This window comes from Mus caroli, unplaced genomic scaffold (genome assembly GCF_978045245.1).
Source record: "Mus caroli unplaced genomic scaffold, Mus_caroli_1 scaffold_1, whole genome shotgun sequence".
Taxonomy (NCBI): Eukaryota; Metazoa; Chordata; class Mammalia; order Rodentia; family Muridae; genus Mus; species Mus caroli.
Window position 1 is genome coordinate 54842203 of NW_028227256.1, and position 18126 is coordinate 54860328.

General features: G+C 44.7%; 1 protein-coding gene across 8 annotated transcripts in view; it reads left to right on the forward strand.

Annotated features, from left to right (window-relative positions):
* Positions 1-18126, forward strand: part of Spats2l (spermatogenesis associated serine rich 2 like) — a 179999-nt gene that overhangs the window by 159237 nt on the left and 2636 nt on the right. For all 8 annotated transcript variants that reach the window (XM_029481286.2, XM_029481241.2, XM_021157675.2 and 5 more), the window contains 3 exons: positions 9922-10031; positions 12399-12501; positions 15209-15429. In XM_029481286.2, the coding sequence (XP_029337146.1) occupies positions 9922-10031; positions 12399-12501; positions 15209-15429 (434 nt within the window). The remainder of the gene's footprint in view (positions 1-9921; positions 10032-12398; positions 12502-15208; positions 15430-18126) is intronic.

Consider the following 18126-nt stretch of genomic DNA (forward strand, 5'->3'; position numbering starts at 1 on the left):
GTTCCTTATCAGAATAAGAATATTATGGCTCATCAAATGATAAAATATGAGCCAAGCACTTAGCAACATTATATGACATCACATATGTGTGCAGAGGAAAAATCTTTTATTAGCAAATAGGTCTGTCAGTCCAGGGCCTCATAGAACAGGCAGAAAATGGAGCCATGAGGGTTGTGCTGAGTCTCTCAGGAGCCATGACTGTCAACCACTCCTCTTCACAGACAGAAGGAACCAGCGAACAAAGTCCCAGGCAAGTAGAGAACCGTCCCTACAGTCACCACCTGGAACTTGCTCATCTGTGGCCTCAAGAACTTTTCCCATTCTCAGTTCTTTTATGTGACATATGAAGTGACTGGTGTCAGCTCAGTACCCCAAGACCAAGTTCTCAGCACAAAAGAGATTTATTTACCCCAGAAGGACAGAGGGCAAGGAATAAGAGACAAAAACAGAGAACAGGAAGAAGGGGGAGGTAAAAGAGGAAGGGGTATTTTTTCCCAGAGGTGGACAAAGGACTTCCTCTGGATAGTGAAGAGACAGAAGTGGCCCATAGGCGAATGACAGATTATAAAGGATAAAGGGCAACCCCTGGGTCAGGATGGGGTATTTAATATTGATTGGGCATATTAAATAGGTGAGCCATTGGGGGCTTTTGATTGCTGGACTCCAATACTCTGGTAGCTGGACCTTGGTGGTCAGCCTCAGGAGGAGGAGGTAGCCACATAAGGGAACAGACCTTGGTGTCTAGCTTTAAGAATTTAATCTAAGCCGGGCATGGTGGCACACGCCTTTAATCCCAGCACTCGGGAGGCAGAGGCAGGTGGATTTCTGAGTTTGAGGCTAGCCTTGTCTACAAAGTGAGTTCCAGGATAGCCAGAGCTATACCAGAGAAACCATGTCTCAAAAAACAAAAGCAAAAACAAACAAACAAACAAAAAGAATTTAATCTAATGGTTTTTAGCAAGGCAGAGAGGATTGGGGAGAAAGGCAAGGCCTGCCAGAGTCAAGTTTGCCATGTTTAGGCTGGCTACAGTCCTTCAACATAAATCATATTTCCTCCATGATTATACAAACTCCTGTGTGCCAGATGGCAGCTCACAAGAGTAAGAAGGCCAGTGTTGATCGACATGGGTTTAAGCCAATAGAAAGTCTTTATCAGTTGGCCAGAAACTACACAGGGTGTTCGTGATCCCAGTGTAGCACAGAACGTTTCTCAGGATGAACTTTCAAGCACAAAGCCCATGTTGTTCTCAGTTAACAAGCTGAGGAGAAGGGTCATCTTGTAGGAGGACCAGCACTCTCAATTCATCTGGACCCCTGAGACCTCTCAAACACTAGACCACCAAACAGGCAGCATACACCAGCTGATATGAGGCCCCCAATACACATACAGTAGAGGACTGCCGGGTCTGTGTTCATTCAGAGATGATGCATGTAACCCTCAAGAGACTGGAGGCCCCAGGGAGTTTAGAGGTCAGGTGGGGTGGGAATGAGGGCATCCACGTGGAGAAGGGGAGGGGTGGGGAGGAGGGGTGGGATGTGGAGCAGTCAGAAGGTGGATGGGCGGAGCGGGAATTGGAATATGGAGTGTAAAATATAAATTAAAAATAAAATAAAATTTAAAAAAACAAAACAAAATAAAAACAGTTAGCCAGAACAGAACTACAGAAGCCAGAACATAAGGTTAGTACATTTAAGAGACTTTCCCAGAACTATGGACTTTGATGGACTAGATTTTTGTTTTCATTTTGTCTACATGCTGAGTTTTATGACTTGAATGGTACCTCCTTCATAGGGTCAGTGGTGCCAAAGTCTGGGGCCTACTAAGGTCTGGGGCCCTGTTACATTCCCCACTGGCACTGGTCTTAGTTAATGAGTCAAATAATGCTCTGAGGAGGTGTAATTGATCCTAAGGACTACTCAATTTACTAAATTGATACATACTTGGCCATATGATTTCAAATGTAGGGCTCCACCATTAATCCTATCAGATGAGAACTAAAGGCCCAGTCAGTGCTGATGGCAGAGTAGTTAGCCGGGGACCAAGAGAACAGGGCTTGGTATCAATTATCTGATTTATGTCTTTCTCTTTTTGAGGTTTTCCTCAACCATGGCAAGATTTTCTCTAATTATTCCCGATCAGGTAGCATAGAAAGAGCAGGCTTCTCACAAAGCCATACCTAGTTTCCTTTATCTCATGAGAAGTCAGTCTAAGTATTTCCAGTATTATTGGACCATGTCAATAAGGGATTCTAACTGGTGTTTTAATTCAGAAGCAGAAACTGTCAATAGCTCTAGGTCCTGATAAACCAATCTGCTTAGTTTACAAAGTGTCATTAGTACATGCCTACCAGGTAGTCTCAGGGGCCCAGTAATATTGCTGTTACCCACAAGGCAGAGTAGCGGGCATCAGAATAAGGGCAATTGCCTAGGTTAAAGTTTTGGATATTGGACACGTTCTAGCCTCTTTGAATTCCACTAACCTTATAGAGCAGTTCTAAGTCACAGTGAACTTTGTCAGTCAAGGGCTGGTGATAGTCTGGTTACTTTCTATCCTTACCTAGTGTCTAAGCAGAAGCAGCAAGCCTGGCTGGTCTGTTTGGGAATGATTAACCTCACCCCCAGGAGCCCTTCCTGGGTCTGATTCCCCAGGTTTTCCTGTTTGACCGAAGCCAGAATCTTTCTTATAAAAATTTTCAGATTCTTTTTTTTTCAATTTTATGGATATTGGATTACATTTTCCTATTGTGCATTTCTTGGGAGAAACCTTTTTTTTTTTTTTTTTAATATTCATTCATCTGTTTTCAGGAAGCCTCTATTTTACAGCTCCAGGTTTTGCACTGGGAACTCCCTTGTTCTGACAAGTAGGAATCTCAGCTGCAGGTTAGACACTGAATTTTAAACTCTGTATTCCCGTCTCAAAGCATAAAAACCCCCATGTCTTTCCTTTTTTCAATACAACACTTAGAGTGGGCATTCGTGAACAAAGGTCAAGATGAATATGGGTTGCTGGACTGGGGTGACTCTGGCTAATGCCTTCCTGTATCGGTCTTCTTCCATTCCCAGGTCCAGGCCTGAGGCCCAGGGGGGTTGAACCATGACCCTGTATTCATACCTAACATAAGACTTGGGAAGAGGAAGAGGGGCAAGGAGTGGAAGGGACTAGGTCCCAATGAAACCTTAATTTCAGTGGGTCCGTAATCCAGGAAACAGTCCATTCGTTAGCAGTGTCTCTGGCTTCTTTCTTGACTTAGGTGTGGTGGATCCATGCTGTAATGCCAGCTACCTTCACCACCATAGGAGTCATGACAGTAACCATATAGGGTTCTTTCTAAGTTGGTTTCAGCCAGCCGGTTTGGCTACCTTGTTGACCCAGACAACATCAGTGGATTTAAGCACGTGCAAACTGGTAATGGACTCAGAGGTTGCCTGGGTCTCTCAGATAGTTTAATGACTAGCATTTTCGGAAGACTGGAGGGCCAACAGAGATTTGAGAAAGGAATGGTTAGAGAGTTCTGACAACTGCTGGTCTCTGAGCCAAGGAAGCAGTTGGGGATGTCTTCCAAACACAATCTCAAAGAGGGTAAATCTCCCTATATGGGTGCAGTGGGCCCAAAGCAGAGGAAGGCCCTTCCACCCTTCACTAGACTTTAGAGTTCTGTTAGATTTTTTTTTAAACATACTAATTTTTCCTTAGATGCCGAGAACTCTGTGGTCTATATCCACAATGAAATTTTTTATCTATGTCTAAAACTTTAGCTATTAATTGAGAGGTTTGGGCTCTTAAAGCCAGGCGATTATCAGACCCATAGCTAGGGAGGGGGCAAATCAGGGGACCAATTTGTGGAGGAGCTTTTTAAGCTACTACTATTTGATCAGTTTTATTCCAGGTGGGGGACATGTCTACCCACCTGGAAAAGGTATCTATAAAAATTAGCAAGTATTAGTATCCTCCCCTGGCAGACTGACCTTGGTGAAGTAAGTTTTCTCAGAGTTCACCAGGGGGTTGGTCTCTTTCTGGGTTCTATTTTGGATTTACCTAAGCACAAACCTGGCATCTGACTAAGACATCCCATACTAGACTGTCCAGTCTAGGTATAGCATTCCTTGGTCTGAGCAATTCAAAAACCCACATGAGTAGCCTGATGAAGGCCAGTTATCTGAGTTCTGCCCCTTGTTTCTGGGAGAATAGTCTTTCCCTCTGGGGTCTTCTATCAACCTGTGGGTTTGAGCTGCCCATTTCTTCTTTACTATAGAGTCTCATGCAGCACCAGATCAGGGTATGTCATCAGAATAGCATTAGTCTTCACTGGTCTCAGGGCAGCCATTTGTTGGGCAGCCAGGTCAGTGGCCCAGCAGTGGAGGTCAGCAATTTGGAGGGGAAGCCAAATAGCTTCTAAGAGGGCCAAGATGTTGTTGTTGTTGTTGTTGTTGTTGTTTTGCTTTTGTTTTTTTCCTAGCAGCGAGAAGCCTTCTTTCCCTATAGATCACATCACAGACATGCGGTACTAAAAGCATAGCAACTGTCCGTGTTGATAGTGGTAGACTTTCTTTTTCCCCCATCTGAAAGCCTGGATCAGATGAATCAGTTCTGCTTTCTGGGCTGAGGAACCTAGCTTGGGCCCAGATCATTTTGGTTTGAGTAACTATTGCAGCTCCTATGTACCTGGTTTCGTCTTTCATCTCTTGACAGTCATGGATGAGCACCTGTGGGTGGTCATCAGGAAAGAGGGTAGCAGGATTGGGGGGGGGGGCAGTTCTCAAACTGTACTTGAGAGTGGTTCAGTAGTAGAGCCTGGTACTGGGTCACACAGACACTATTAGACAGACAGTCGGGATGCTGGTCTTCCTCAGAGGAGGGACTCAATGGCATGGGGTACTGTAAGAATAAGAGCTACCTTAGTTAGGTTGTTTGTTCATTTGTTTGTTTGCTTGTTTGTTTGTTTCATTACCAGTTGTCACATCTCTTAGATGGGCCATCCTGTGGGCACAGAGTCCAATCCTTTGGACGGGTATGTCACAGGGTGTTTCCATGGCCCCATAGTTTGAGTTAAAACCCCCCTTTGGCTTTTGTCTTATGGACAAAGAGATAAAGGTTTTGAGACATCTGAAAGTGCTAGGGCTGGAGCCAAGTCAGAGCTGTTTTTAGGTGCCTTAGTTTAGTCTCAGTCCAGATTAAGGGGCTCAGTGCCCCCCCCCCCTTTGAGCTGGTGTATAGAGGCCTGGCTATTTCCACAAACTCAGGCCAAGAATCCAATAGTTGTTCAGTCCCCAAGGCTGAATATCTTAGCATCCTCTGTGGTTTATATTGGAGTCCTGAAGAAGTAGGTTGTCATAGCAGTGACGGAATGCTTTGGCAGCAGAATAGATGGACTTACCATCAAAGAAAGGCAAGCAGGAAAAAGCAAAACTTCCTTCCTCCGCGACCTGCTTTTGCGGATTGCCATCAGAAGGTGTGGCCCAGATTTAAGATGGGCTTGTCTACTTCAAATGATCCAATCAAGGCAATTCTTCACAGGCATGCCCAACAGATTAGGTTTTAGTTGATTCTAAATGTATTCAGGGTGACAACCCAGACTAGCCGTCACAATTACAATCAGTATGGTGTCTATCGACAGCCACATCCAGTAGTCATGAACACTGATGTAATTATTTTGAAGGTATATTCTAGATGAGTGTATCTCACCCTGTTACTAATTCAACAATGCTCTGTGTGTATAGTTTGCAAATGATGCTGTTTAGTTGCACAGGGACTGTGCAGGGGGAGCAGGATTATTATATTTTAAGAAATAAGCATGGATATCACTAGGCATTCAGACTTTGTCTGCCTCCCCAGGGAACTCAGAGGTCACACAGAAAGGTTCTCAACAGGTTTACTAGAGATGTGGGAAGAAAATTTGACTTTGTATTAACACGAGCATATTATGAAGTAAAATAGCAAATTCTTAAGACCTGTTACAGAATAAGGATTTCAAAGAGTCTCTGTGATTGAGGAAACCCTTGCATGCCAACACCTGGCCCCAAGATTCTGAACACACTTTCTGCTAATGGTTATTATTAGAGAAGCCTTAAGATTTCCACAGGTCAAATGATATGAACCTAACTTCCAGTGTGTTCTAAGAACCTGAAGAGATTTACAAATCCTATTGAGAAGGTGCATTTCAGCATGCCAGATACTGTTTATAAAGTTGCATAGATAATGTTACGATTTGCATGCAGAGGGGATCCAAGCTGCATGGAACTGTCTCCCTCTACAGATTTCTGAAAGCATGATGCTTTCAAAACATCCTATTACTCTACTTTAAATCCCAGCATCAGTGATCTTAAGAACTGATCTGTTTTTGTTGATGCTTCCCAGTTTTGCGATTGACATACTGGAGGTGAAGATGTGCACCCCTAAAGAATTTTGGCTTTAGATCTTAACTTTTAAGACGTTTTCATAATGGAAGGCTTTGAAATGTTAATGAGACTATATGTAAAAATGCACCCTCTGCTTGCTGATGCAGTCTTCATTTTCGTGATTTGCATGAGTTTAAACTCAGAACTTATTGGTGAGTTTGCACCTGCATTCCCATTTTAGGGCCTGCTTAGATCTATTTTTACAAAGTCTTCTGTATCGAGTGAATGCCCAAGTTCTACATAATCAGGAAGAACAATGACCCCTAATTGTCACCAGCTTCACAAATAGTTCAGTAGGAAGAGTTGGATCTGCTTAGCCGTGCAGTCACTGGCAGTCTGCTGACCCCTTTACCCAATGCTTTGCAAGTCTGGGTCTTTAGAATTTGTGTGTGTGTGTGTGTGTGTGTGTGTGTGTGTGTGTGTGTGTGTATAGATATATATATATATCTTTTAATCTTACTTTGCAAGAAGACAGTGTAGCATTTCCTATTTTGACTCAATAATCATTTCCTCGTGTTTCAGACCTCAATCCCATCCACATGTTGAATTATAATGACAAAAACGTAACTAATAAAAAGCTATAGGTCCTAAAACTTTTTTGTGAGTATTGGGTGGGGTGCTGGTTTATGTGTGTGGCACATGTGTGAGTACACACACACACACACACACACACACGTTTGTAGAGTATGGAGCTCAGTATAGAATGTCCTCCTCCCCTAACATTCCCCAGCCTAGTTTTTGAGGATACTGACAAGCACAGCCTTGCTCAGCTTTTCACATGAGAGCTGGAGATCTGGATATGTTTAACACTTTACCCACAGAGCCAGCTTCCCAGCCCTAGACCTAGACAATCTTGAGTGGGACAGGAACTTCAGTTCTTATTTTGATTTCCTTTCAATTAATGGGCCCATCTAATCAATGAGCCCTTCATTCAGCTCCCTTGCCTCTGTTGTGCACTGTGTACTACGGACATAAAGAATTCCGCAGTTCAGTCTTACTCTAGTCCCTTGAGTGACTGAAGACATATATAGTTGGGTAACATGCTATCAGAGGAGCATATAGAGATGGTGGCTCACTTGGCACCATGTCATTTGGGATGCTGAGCAAATATGGCTAGCAATGCTGTTCTTAAAATGGGGTTTCATGTGTCCCAGGCTGATCCTACCTCACTGTGTAGCTGGGGTGATCTTGAACTTCTGGTTCTTCTGAATCTCTCTCCCAGGCTGGGATTACAGGCATCTGCCACCATCCTTCATTATGTAGTGAGACATGAACTGGGACCATATGCATGCTGAGAAATGAGTCCATCAAGTGAGCCATGTCCCTAGCGCAGATTCCAGTGTTTTAAGAGCCCCCTAGAGGGCTGGTGAGATGGCTCAGTGGGTAAGAGCACCCAACTGCTCTTCCAAAGGTCCGAAGTTCAAATCCCAGCAACCACATGGTGGCTCACAACCACCCGTAATGAGATCTGATGCCCTCTTCTGGTGTGTCTGAAGACAGCTACAGTGTACTTACATATAATAAATAAATAAATAAATCTTTAAAAAAAAAAAAAAAGAGCCCCCTAGAAATCTCTTTCAAATGGAATTTCTTACTTCCTAAATGTGGATGCCCAATCTGTAAAAGTAATATGCAGGTGAACCAAACATATGTTCTCTGGTCAAAAATAATAGCAGGCTGCTATTCTGTGATCTCTGGGCAACCAGCTGTCCTAAGACATCGGTTGGTATGACCCTTTCAGCATTCGGGTGAGAATTCCTCACTCACTGTATCCGGGCATTTTTTTCCGGTAGATTTCCAAATTCAGTAGGTATAGATCAGTCTGCCCAGCCATCTGCTAAGCAGGGGAGCCAGGTGAGTAACCAAAGGATGATTAGTGTAATTGGGCAGATGATCAGGCCTTATACTGCAGGTTATCTTATTGGCATCTCAACATTGATATTGACATAAACAGAAAACACCTGTCTGTCTGAAGAATGGTTGCCTGTGTGCATCCCTCACTGTGCAAGGAACCTTAACCCTTACCTGCCTGTGTGCATCTCTCACTGTGCAAGGAACCTTAACCCTTACCTGCCTATGTGCATCCCTCACTGTGCAAGGAACCTTAACCCTTGCCTGCCTGTGTGCATCCCTCACTGTGCAAGGAACCTTAACCCTTACCTGCCTGTGTGCATCCCTCACTGTGCAAGGACATTAACCCTTACCTGCCTGTGTGCATCCCTCACTGTGCAAGGACATTAACCCTTATCTGCCTGTTTGCATCCCTCACTGTGCAAGGACATTAACCCTTGCCTGCTTGTGTTCTCTTTATTTTGTTGTTGTTGTTCCTTCACTTGATTTAGTGTTTGAAGTGACTTGTTTGATGTTGTAGCTATTAAGACCTCTTAGAATCACAAATCACATTGCTTGGTTCTATGTGGTGGCAGGGGTTTGAAATCCCAGCACTGGGAGGCTGAGGCAGGAGGAACTTGGAAGCCAGCTGACCTATCCAGTGAAATGGTATTTCAAAAATATCTAAATTACAAAGATATATTGTTTGACTCTGTGTGCTGTGAATGTAGTCTATTAGAGCAGTTTATCCTTGTGCAACCAGGATGGAAAACAATTCAACATGTACATTATCTTACATAGGCTATTTTTCCTTAGGGCTCAACATGTTTGGCTAAGAGGAACAAAGGAAATGCATATATAATGAACTAGAGAGCTGCTAGCCTGTGTACAGGGAGCTCCGTCTTCTTACTTGCTTTTGTGCTCTGTGCTCTTGGGAAACATACACAGGTTAACCTGGGCTTCAGATTCTATCTGAAATTTGAGCTCTTCTGACAGAGATGAGGAAGTAAGGTACCATGGAATTCCCCACTAACCTCTCTGAGATGCAGATGCTAAAGAATGCACACAGTCCAGTTCAAAGTGGCCGGATTTGCCCTTGAAATTGTTATACCTGGGATACTTCAAACAAAGACACAAGATACTCTGGTCTGGAATTTCTCTCTGTTTGCAAAAACAGAAATATATCTGCAGAGCACCAAATGCAAAAGCATTTTTCAGCTCCTCTAAAGTGGATAGAGCAAATCCTCTATGTCATGTTACAATATCACAGCTAGTTACCTCAAAAGACTATGTTTTAAAATATTCCAGTCTGGGGATCAAACTCAGGGCCTTTTATGTGCTACATAAGTGCTCTACCACTGACCTGCAGCTGAGGCTGTATTTGCTGAAATCTAGAGAGTCTGATGCTGTTAGAATTTAATGGTCTAGCACATTCAGGAGGGTGGTTGTTGCTGCGTGGACTTGGCATTGCCAAGTTAAGGAAGTGAGTTCAGATGCCAGTGTAAAGAGGAAGGAAAGCCGTGTGCCTCTACAGTGCCTCTGAGAACTGAGTTTTATTAGGGTCATTGTTGGTAGCAACATGAAGAGCCAGCCATCCACCTGCCTGTTGGAGGAGAGCTGGCTCCAGGAACCCCCACAGTTTACTGTGCTTACATCTCTGCCCCTAACATGTTGTACCTTCTCCTCATTTGTCAGTGGACATCCTGACTGCCCGTCAGAAGAAAGCAGAGGAGCTGAAGAGACTGACTGACCTAGCCAGTCAGATGGCAGAGATGCAGCTGGCCGAACTCAGAGCCGAAATTAAGGTGAGTTCTCTGAACCCAGCTGAACACTGAGGACAGACCCCATGCATTTGGTTTGTATCAGGAGACTGCTGCTCTGACACTCTGATACATATACCCAGCTCCCTTCCACTGGGTTGAAATACAGAATGAAGAAGGGTGAAGAAACAGTCACTTCCCTTAAGTAGAGTAGGTTTGAAGGGATGTATTATTAAAATGGAGAGGGATATGTCAGGCAAGACAAGCCCATTAAAGTGTATATAAACATAGTTATCTGTGATATGATTTTTATTCTGTATAACTTACACCTGTGTTTACCAGCATACACCCATGTATATCTTAACAGAAGGTTATAAAGCATCCTTCATATTTTTCTACTTTAATTCCCTCTTTTGATAAGATTACTACCCACAAATATATGTTTATTAGATTTCTTCCACTTCAAGGACTAGAAACTGATCCTGGCTAATCAGAAGCAGGGTTTGAAATAATACTGAGAGTAAGTCACCAAAGCTGAGTGTGTCTGAAGACCTGGGTCTACAGCTAGGCACGAACCAGTGCAGTCTGGGTAGTAATACAGGAAAATAATAATTCCCCAATTCTCTATTCAGGGCACAATGGCATTGAATGCCCTCCAAAACCCATTAGCTCTTGCCCCATACTGTGATCCAAACCACTGAGAGAGAGGCTCTGGCTACTCTCTGCTTGACCAACAAGAGAAGGGGATGTGACACCTCAATCTATACTCTCAGAATGAACCTCCTAAAGAGCATTGGGTAAAGTTTCTAGAAGGAGCCATGCTTATGAGGAAGGCAAAAGTGTTTATAATGAAGCAGGGAGGCAAACTCGATTCTTCTCTTCTTTTCCGCCCAATTGTTAAACACACACTGTATATGCACACGCATGCACCCAGCTTCTCCCTGGCGTCTAGAAACCTAGAATATTTCAAGACATAGCTGCCACTAGCTCTAGAACAGTGTCTGCCCGTAACAGTGTACAGCTGATTTGCGACAGGAGAAATGCCCTGTGACAGTTGATCCCTTCCATCCTGGTCAGGCATGGAAGGAAGCTCAAGGAGCAAGGGGTGGGGTGTCCAGAGCCCTGGAGGGGCTTCCCTCTCACCTCTCTTCTGGCCTTTGTTTTTTTTCTTACTCAGCCAATAGCAAGACCTCCTCAGGAGTCCCTCTGCAGCCTGTCCTCTCCTCTCCACCCCAGGGCCAGAGTTAAACACCCGAGACAGACCTGGGCTCCCTCAGCATGCCTTATCCCTCCCCTGGGGATACAGAACACATCAGGATTCAGTACTATTGCAACACCCATCTCCTCTGAAGAGTCCAGCTCGTTAGATCCTCAAGTAGGATGTGGGCTTGCAGCTTCCCAGTCAATGGAAATCAACTTTCTCCCAAGTTTCATTCCTGCCTATCAAAATCCCACTTTTCATTACATGGTTGGTAGCACAGGCTTTGGAGTAAAACAGTATAGGTCCAATATTTTCTACTTCTGTGGCTTGGATAAATTACATATTGTCTTAGGTTCTCAGAACCCAGATCTGTCATCTGTAAAATAGAGGTAATATAAAAACACTGGCTTCGTGATAATGTGACGGGGTGAAGGGGGGATTGTTCTTTATGGTCAGCACATGCTTTAATTTTTTAACTGTCCCGGCTCCCACGGTCTCCCGCATAATATAATATAATATAACCGTTCACAAGTCACTCAGTGAGAGAGAATCTCTTCCAGAGCCTCAGCCACATTCATCCTTGAATTTAATGTCTCTCTTTCCCTTGCCATGTGGTAAACGCCCTGGTTCTCTAGGAGGGTTTGACTCACAGTTATTTCTTGTATTTCTCACTGTAGATCTTAATTTCAAGTTGAATTTAAATGAATTGAAAACTAATCCTCCCCACTCCCTATAGCAGCACTTGAAATTCCATCATACTGCTTTCTAGACACAGAAGACTTTTTGATCTTCTTGTGATTTCTTATTAAAATAGAGATGGGTGTCTGTGGAGGGTGGCACATTTTTCTTTTGACAGTTAATACCATCCCAGGCCCTTGGCCATACTAGGCAGCCCCTGCTGGAATGAACCTCGGAAAGGTGTTCTAGTGAGGGATGCTAAAAGGTAGAACAGATAAGCCCCGATGTAGAGTTTGCTCATTATCTGTCTAAGCCAAATGGGGGAAAGTCAGGACTCCTCCTGATTCCCAGAAGGTGACCAGGGTCATGGAGGACAGAACTAAGGCCCACTTAGTGGCCCCCCAGTGTGAATGAGCTCCAGTGATCCCCTCAGGTCGGCCATCATCGGGCACAGGAAGAGCAGAGGGAGAGGCTGTGCGGACGGTGCTGCTGTGCTTTGGGACTGACTCTCTCCGCTCTTCTTTTTCCTCTAGCACTTTGTCAGCGAACGCAAGTATGACGAGGAGCTGGGGAAGGCTGCCCGCTTCTCCTGTGACATTGAACAGCTGAAAGCCCAAATCCTGATCTGTGGAGAAAGTGAGTTTTGCATGCCTGCTAAATAATTCTGCGTGAGAAAGCTGGGTGCTGTTTGGACTTGACAGCAGAAATGTCGGGTATATGGTCCCCTGGCGTGGCTAAACTGAAGCCTGAGAAGATTTAATGATCTAAGGTCATGACACAAGTCACTAGAAATGTCAAGATTTGAACTTAGACTCTTTAAATGCCACTGTCCACCAGTAAATCCTGAGGATTTATTACTTGGAACAGAGCAGGTCAGCTGCCGGATCCCCTATGTTCCTCCAGACACACTGCTGCTCTGGTTCTATAGATGCTGTTTCATGGGAGTTCTCTTGGCACTTGGGGAGTGATCGGCTGCTGCTATGCCAGGCCCAGCCTGCCTGAGTGCGCTCTGGATGCCCAGAGCCCCCCACCCTGCTTAGTTCTCTGCTGAGTGAAGCCGAATGTAATGAAAGACTTCGAGTCAGCCATTAGCTTAGTCTTGTTCCCTATTAAGCCTTAATTAGAGTGGCTAATGTGCAGCAAGATTGGCTGCTGTTTTTTCCTGTACTCACAAGGGGAGGTGGAGATGAGTGACGGGCACTAACGTGGCTTTGAGGACAGTCACAGAGAAGGTCTAACAACCGTCCCCGACCTCATAGTCAGCAGAAAACCAAGACTTGACTGCACTTGTTTTTACACTGAGATTTTTTTTTTCTCCCCTCTAAATAAAACATTCCATAAACTTGAGCTCCAGGCTACCGAACCGTGGTGACTAGCACATGCCATTACTTCCAGGTCGCCTCAGACTTTCATGCACATCCTGCCTACCTGTTACACACACCGCATGCATGCATGCACAGTGATGCAATTTACTTTTGTCACAGGAGGTGGTAGACATTTTTCCATGTTGGTATGTTTAGCTAAGTCATTTAAATATAATTGGTGTGGCCGACCCTCAGACTATAGCCTCCAGTTGTGCCCCAGAGAGCAGTGCTGTGGGCTTCCTACTCGTGAATGACCCTATGCATCTGACTTTCCTGGCTGCACTTCTCAGGTTTCTCTTTATAGGCTGCCTCCCTCATGGCAGGAGTTCCCTGGGGACCCTTCTCCATCCTCAGCTCTTGCCCCATCACCACACAAGCAGTTTGGTTGACATTTGGAAAAGAACCTGCCCATCCTAGGTTCCTCTTTAATCCAATGATAAGTGACACTCTAATTCTGAGCTGAGTCACCCAGCTCAGGTGGAAAGGGGAGAGGGGCACTTCACTTGCTTTCCTCTAGGTGCCATCTAGGGAGAGAAATCACCCCTTGCCGAATTACAAGAGCATCCTCGTAAGCCCCTTACCAAATTACAAGAGTGTCCGAGTAAAGACAGCCTCAAGTGCTTGTGACAGTAACCCTCACAAAGCTCCCTCATGGAGGTACCTCTCTACAACTCCTCAATCAGAAGGGGAGACAGGAGATAATGGCCACACACCACTGAATCTGCTGAGCCCGGGAGCTGCTGAAGTCCCCTGGCTGTGTTTGGACAGCCCACACTCATTTGTCACACCTTAACCTACAAAATGAAGGGGCTGGAGATACATCCCTGTCCTTTCTACTGCTAACACTTCGTGAGCCCTACTAGCCATTCCTAATCCTTTTGCCAAACCCTGGGATTAAGTCTGATCCAACAAAGGGAACAGAGAAAATTGCTTTTAAAAATTGGTGACAATTTTAAAATTCAGATGGAGGCCTTCCTGTCCAGCCTGGCACTTGAATCCCAGTGAGCTGTGAGAGAAAAGTCACGGCTTTATCCTGGAATTGATTCCTTCTGGCCTCGATTCAGCATAATCACATAGAAATCATCCTGCCTGAAACCACCACTTTCAAAAACAACAGGACTGGCAATAATAAGCATTGAACAGACCTGCCTGACCTGAATGTGTGCATGACAGAGAGCTGGCTGATCGGCCTGCCATGCACATAACACTGGGGACGGTGCAGAGCTGCAGTTAAAGACTGGTTCGGGTAGCCCTAGTGGAGTATAGAAGGTGCATGGGGCTGGCAGGCCTGCCCAGTGATCGGAGATACTCTTGATCCAGAGCAACGAAATACTTAGCCTGTAACATCCACCCATTCCCACGCTCAGAGAATACAGAGCCCTGTCAGCCTCTCATCCTGATGCATTAGCAGCACCAAGTAGTATAGAACCTGATAAGGGCAGTGTAAATGGCTGAGTGATGGGGGAGCTAAGGCAGAATTCACTTATGGATGGAGCAGAGAGGGAGCGTCACAAGGTCATTATCTCTCTATCCACGGTGGTTCTCCACCTAAAGAATAAACTCGCCGGGCGTGGTGGCGCACGCCTTTAATCCTAGCACTCGGGAGGCAGAGGCAGGTGGATTTCTGAGTTCGAGGCCAGCCTGGTCTACAAAGTGAGTTCCAGGACAGCCAGGGCTATACAGAGAAACCCTGTCTCGAAAAACCAAAAAAAAAAAAAAAGAATAATCTCTAAGTCGCTCAGATAGGTCTTTGTTGCTACAAATACCTCTCTTTGTGGATTCTACCACTGTGATCACTGTTTAGGAACTCTTAAGGGAGGAATATGGTGGTCTCTAAGCCCCTCGGTGTCCTTTCATCTTAAAGAGTAAACCTTAATGTTTGTATGGAGCTACTGCCAGTTTCTTCCTCTTCTAGCACTTTCTAAGGGCTCAGCAGGGCTCTTGGCCCAGCCTTTAATACCAACCATTCCTTGTTGCAGTTACACATCCAAAGAACAATTACTCCTCAAGAGCTCCCTGCAGCTCCCTGCTGCCTCTGCTGAACACTCATGCAGTAGCTTCCGGGAAACAGGGGAATTTTGCCCGGAAGTCATCCGGTCACAACAAGCCCTCTGAGGGGAAAGCAGCAAACCCCAAAATGGTGAGCGGACTTCCCAACACTGCCGATGCGTGTCACCAGACCATGCCCACTAACAAGCAGGTAAGCCATTCTGGGAGGGCCTCGTGAAGTGCTGCCTGCAGGGATCTCAGCAGATCCTGATGCATGGTTCACGGAAGGAAACCACCATCCATTTTCAGAGGAAGAACTGAACTAGAGGTCCTGGCCAGGCTCCTTCTGGATCCAGGACACGCACAGGCTCTTAGCTCTGTGTGCAGAGCTGTGTTAGCTCATTCACCTAATGGACACAGTCCTCTCACGCCCTCCTTGCCAGCATCTCCAGGCCCCGTAGAGATGTAGCAATGAGATGCGGAAGCAGACCACTATTAGCGAGAGGAAACAGGTGACGCAGGAACAGAGCAAAGTCAGTGCAGCTTCCATTTACTTGGAGTTTCAGTAGAGCACACACATTTAAAAATGACTGATTCATTCCGGTCTCCCATGGTCTCAATACACTTTCCAGCTCCTCCTCCTCTTTCTCTGTTGTATCTTTGAGAGGGAAATAGTAGCTTGAGGTTAGAAGGTGAATAAGAAATGGGGTTAGGTGATGTAGGTGCTGGGCAGACTACAGTGATAGCTTTCATGGACTGGTGGCTGTCTAGCATTTCTGCTAGAAATAGACCCTGTTGGGTCTCCTTGTCTTGGCCTTTTAGGGGTTCCCACTACTGACACTGCCAGGCGTTCCTGTAGTCCTGAGTGACGTCATGAGCTTTAAAGTAGCAGTTTGGTACAGGGCACTGTAGAAATACGCTCTGGCTAACCGTGCCTTCACTGCATTGCTCCATGCTTATTACCAAACACCATGATGGACACAAGTCTAAATGTTAACCCAAGTGTTTCCCTCTCTCAGTTTCTTTAAAAACAAAGAAAGTCAAATCTGTTGCTACCGTGTACAGTCCTTTCAGCTCAGTGATTCCAGCTTTCAGGTGGTGGCTAATGTAAGCAGTAGTACCCTTACATAGCTAAACAAAGCAGCGAAGACCAGCAAGAAGGGCTCTGTGCCTCAGAGTAACTGTTAGGAGTCCCACATCATTATCTTTCCTACACATTGAGGGGTGAGTGGGGTCGGTAAGATGCCCACCCAGGATCAGCACTCTCCCTTCAGGAACACATCCCAGGATTTGAGGTCCTGGAATTCTGCTCTCACGAGTTCCCAAGCCCACTCTCAAGGACCATTTGAACCATTTTCTTTGGTCCACTTATCTCCAGGGAAAAACATGCTGCCAATCTGCACACCTCTATATGAGACTAGGTCGAGAGTGTTCACCTTCCTGTGTGCAAGGCCTGTTCAGTGTGGGATGCTGCAGAGAAAGAGAAGCATTCAGATAATAGGATATGGTCCTGCACTGATACTTCTGACCTAGGCCTTGGATTGTTGGGTTATTGGGTGCTACTGTATCCTAAACCTGTATCATGGAGTCATGCTGTACAAATCCAAAACCTTACAGCTTTATAACTCACCACTTTGTATTTTTAGCTCTAAGAAGTCTGGTTTTCAAAACATAGTTTTGTGTATCAATTATGTGCTTGTGAGTCTTGTCAGAAAAGAGCACAGAAAGTGGGAGAGTACCAACATTTTCTACATGTAGACCTGGGCAAGCCCTGTAAACTATCCACATCTACACTGTGAAGCAACTGAGAGCCACCACCTCAAGGATGACAGTGATTTAAGAGATATGGTTATGTACTTCCTGAGTGCTGTCGTCCCCCCTCAGCCCCCACCCCCTGTCACCTGTTGACTCTTGGAGTCTTTAGCTTACATGGACAGTCAGCTTTGGCCTGTTGTTGCCTTTCTACCTATCTCTTCATGTTTCTGGCTGCTGATGGCTTGCTGGCTTGTTGAAGGAATTGCTTTTTGGTATGAGGCTTTTGAGCTGATTGGCTTTAAATTACAAAATGTTTTAGAAAAATTACCTCTGTGACCATAGCACATTAACTGCTTTCCCGGAGGTCTCCCAGGTACACCTCATCCCTGCATTTGCCTGAAGTAATATTTCTGAACTGTAAGAATGGTTGTTTTGAAATAAATTAGGAAACCTGTTTTGCAGAAGAAAATTCATGGGCAGAAAGTCACTTCTTTCTTCATACATGTGATTAGAATTTAAACATAGACTGCACAGAATAGTCAACTTAGAACTTTTTTGTGTTAAAGATGATCTGTGTCCTGCCCATCTGTGAAATGAAACACATTTCATTGTATTACATTTTAAGCATACAGGGGTTTTTTGTTTGGTTTGGTTTGGTTTGGGGTTTTGCCCTACTGTTGTTTCTTTTCTTCTTCTTCTCCTTCTTCTTCTTCTTCTTCTTCTTCTTCTTCTTCTTCTTCTTCTTCTTCTTCTTCTTCTTCTTCTTCTTCTTCTTCTTCTTCTTCTTCTTCTTCTTTCTTCTTCTTCTTCTTTCTTCTTCTTCTTCTTTCTTCTTCTTCTTCTTCTTCTTCTTCTTCTTCTTCCTTCTTCTTCTTCTTCTTCTTCTTCTTCCTTCTTCTTCTTCTTCTTCTTCTTCTTCTTCTTCTTCCTTCTTCTTCCTTCTTCTTCCTTCTTCTTCTTCTTCTTCTTCTTCTTCTTCTTCTTCTTCTTCCTTCTTCTTCTTCTTCTTCTTCTTCTTCTTCTTCTTCTTCTTCTTCCTTCTTCTTCTTCTTCTTCCTTCTTCTTCTTCCTTCTTCTTCTTCCTTCTTCTTCTTCTTCTTCCTCTTCTTCTCCTTCTTCTTCTTCTTCTTCTTCTTCTTCTTCTTCTTCTTCT